Below are 2,407 nucleotides of genomic sequence, written 5' to 3'. Positions count from 1 at the left end.
GCTCCACTACATCGGCAGCACGACACCTTGAAGAAAAGCGACGAGGCGTCTGCGTTATCGTGAGGATGTCGAGAGCAGCCCTCGGCCGTCGAGGCGTGTCTCTGCCGTCTTGCTCGACAAGTACAAAGTGCTCGAAACCCTTTAAAATCAAAATGTGCCATACGGAGGCCTCTGCGTTTGCCACGTCATGTACCCGGTAGCACTCTCATCATCGAATAAGAAATGCATTCTATACTATGAGGTCGTTTCTTCGGCCTGCAAGACTACTTGTAGGTAGTAAGTTGACATGACGTCGAGCAGCTCGTGAGGCGAAAGCACGCTCCTCGGCGCATTCTTGACTTCTTGACAAAATGTGCGTAGTAATTAACGTCAAGAACAGCCTCGTCGCCGCCGTCGACCAATGAAATCGGCCAATACCCGGGATGGAGGCCGTCAACAAGTTCATCCTCGAGTCGCGCGAGTCGTGCGTGAAGCATGCGATGATGTCGTCGGGCATGGGCATTGTCATGGGCGTTGGCCTCGGCACCTTCCTCGGCACCTTTGAAGGCGCGCACGGCGAGCTCGTTGGCTCGACCATGCGCGAGCAGCTCTACCATGGCTTTCGCAAGAGCTTCCTCGCCGGCTACCACCGCAGCATTTACTTTTCTGGCGTACTGCATCGTATCCTCGCTTGCACATCGGCTCATGAAAAGATAGCAATTCGCATCCGTGGGGCTCGTCTACGCCGGCATCGAGTGCGTCATTGAGCGCGAGCGGGCCAAGCACGACATCGTCAATACGATCACCGCTGCGTCGTCGTCGGGCGCAATCTTTGGCGCCTGGGCCGCGCGCCAGCAGCCCGCCAAGCGTACGTCCTTGTACGATGTAGGTCTCTCAGTTCTAAACTCCTTGGGCGCTGTCTAGTCTTCCTCACCAACACGGCCAAGGGCGCCGCGAGCTTCACGGCCTTCGCCGTCGTCATGGAGTTTTGCTTGGATCGCTTCCGCGAGTAAGAGTTGACATGGATCAAAAAGACATGAGTAGAGTGTATTGAGGACCTTCTGCCAACCGGCCATCGGCCATTCCTCATCAATGTCTCCTCAGAGCAGTCGCGACACCACCATCCACGTCGCGTTGTCCGGCCGGGCCCACGCGACCTCGGTGCTCTCGCCCTAGTCACAGACATCCATATCGATATACATCCGCCGACGCCAAGAGGATATCAATGTACGTACGTGGACTGGCGCGGGCGGGACGTGGGTCTGAATGTGATGTAAAAACGCATCGAGCTGCCCTTGGATGGTTTGGGCTCTCGGCGTATGGCCAAAGTACACGAGCATCGTGAGCAGCTGGCGCAGATCCGCGAGGAACTCGGCATTCGGCATCGCGGCGCGCAGGCTCGTCTCGACGTACGCGTCTTCGTCCGCGCTGCCTTCTTGGATCTTCGTGCGGCGAAAGCGGCGCGGCATCTTCTTTGCTTTCGAGCTGCTCGTGGGCTCGGTCGAGCTCATGGCCGCGTAAAATGGACTCGTCGTCGCGCTGTGCGACGATGTCTCAAAGCTCAGCGACGTCCCGAAGCGAATGTCGCGGTTGCTGTTGTGGCTCCCGACCGAGCTCATGCTCATGTTGGAGAAGGCACTCGCCGCACTCGACGCGCCGTCGTCCAAGCCGTTGCCGTCGTTGGTCTTGCCGTCGATCCCGTGGAGGCGGAAGAGCCGGATCTGCTCGCGCAAGGTCGTGAGCCGCACCCAGTGCTTCTTGTACGTTGCAAATCGTCCTCCAATGTCAGTCTCCATGTCGTCGGCGGCTTGCAGCACCTAATGCCGTTGGGTAGGATGATGTACTAGAACGAGAAGGTAGGTACGAGCGGCTCGACTTCGGTCTCGATGAGGTCCCGTCGCTGGTGGAGCTGCGCGGCTTGCAGCGCCAGGCCCCACTCCCGCGCCTGCACGAGCGTGGCCACGCCTACATCGATGCCTCGTGATGGGTGGGACACGACATCGACGCACCTTCGTCCACGTCGTGGCAATAGTGGATGTACAGCTCGGCGGCCGCGACCGGGTTGCGCGTCGTTCCCATCGCATTCAAGAGCTCGTCGGCCATCTCGTAGGCGAGCGACGCGAGATCGCAGGTGTCGATGCGGGCGGCGATGCTCATCGCAAGACGCCATTCCGACGCCTTTCGGAACGCGTCCACGGCCAGCTCGAGCGCCGGCGGCACCGCCGAGAGGAACGTGTGGCCAGCGCTTGCAAACGCGCCCGTCGCCACTTGATGCGACCCGTACGCCACGAGGATTTGCCGCCGCATCGGAGTTCCCGTCGTGCAAAAGAGCTTGAGGCCGTCCTCGTACAAATGATGGGATGTGATGAGCGAGAGCGCAAGGGCGGCGTCGGCGTCGGCCGTGAGGTGGGTGAGCGCTTTGGCGTAC

General features: G+C 60.0%; 2 protein-coding genes across 2 annotated transcripts; one reads left to right on the top strand and one right to left on the bottom strand.

The window, feature by feature from the left end:
• Positions 1–422: 422 nt before the first annotated feature.
• Positions 423–992, top strand: SPRG_18124 (hypothetical protein; the record flags this gene model as incomplete). The annotated part of the gene is made up of 3 exons (XM_012357557.1): positions 423–650; positions 697–847; positions 904–992. 3 exons carry the CDS (start codon positions 423–425, stop codon positions 990–992), a joined length of 468 nt encoding a protein of 155 aa, XP_012212947.1.
• An 87-nt stretch (positions 993–1,079) lies between these two features.
• SPRG_18123 (hypothetical protein) lies at positions 1,080–2,395 on the bottom strand (the record flags this gene model as incomplete). Its single annotated transcript, XM_012357556.1, has 4 exons — positions 1,989–2,395; positions 1,844–1,944; positions 1,215–1,796; positions 1,080–1,151 (listed from the first exon to the last, which is right to left on the bottom strand). Exons 1-4 carry the CDS (start codon positions 2,284–2,286, stop codon positions 1,080–1,082), a joined length of 1,053 nt encoding a protein of 350 aa, XP_012212946.1. The 5' UTR covers positions 2,287–2,395.
• Between the last annotated feature and the right edge of the window lie 12 nt (positions 2,396–2,407).

This window comes from Saprolegnia parasitica, assembly GCF_000151545.1.
Source record: "Saprolegnia parasitica CBS 223.65 unplaced genomic scaffold supercont2.991, whole genome shotgun sequence".
Taxonomy (NCBI): Eukaryota; Oomycota; class Saprolegniomycetes; order Saprolegniales; family Saprolegniaceae; genus Saprolegnia; species Saprolegnia parasitica.
The sequence above is the reverse complement of the archived record's forward strand: the minus strand, read 5'-3'. Positions and strand labels throughout refer to the sequence as shown.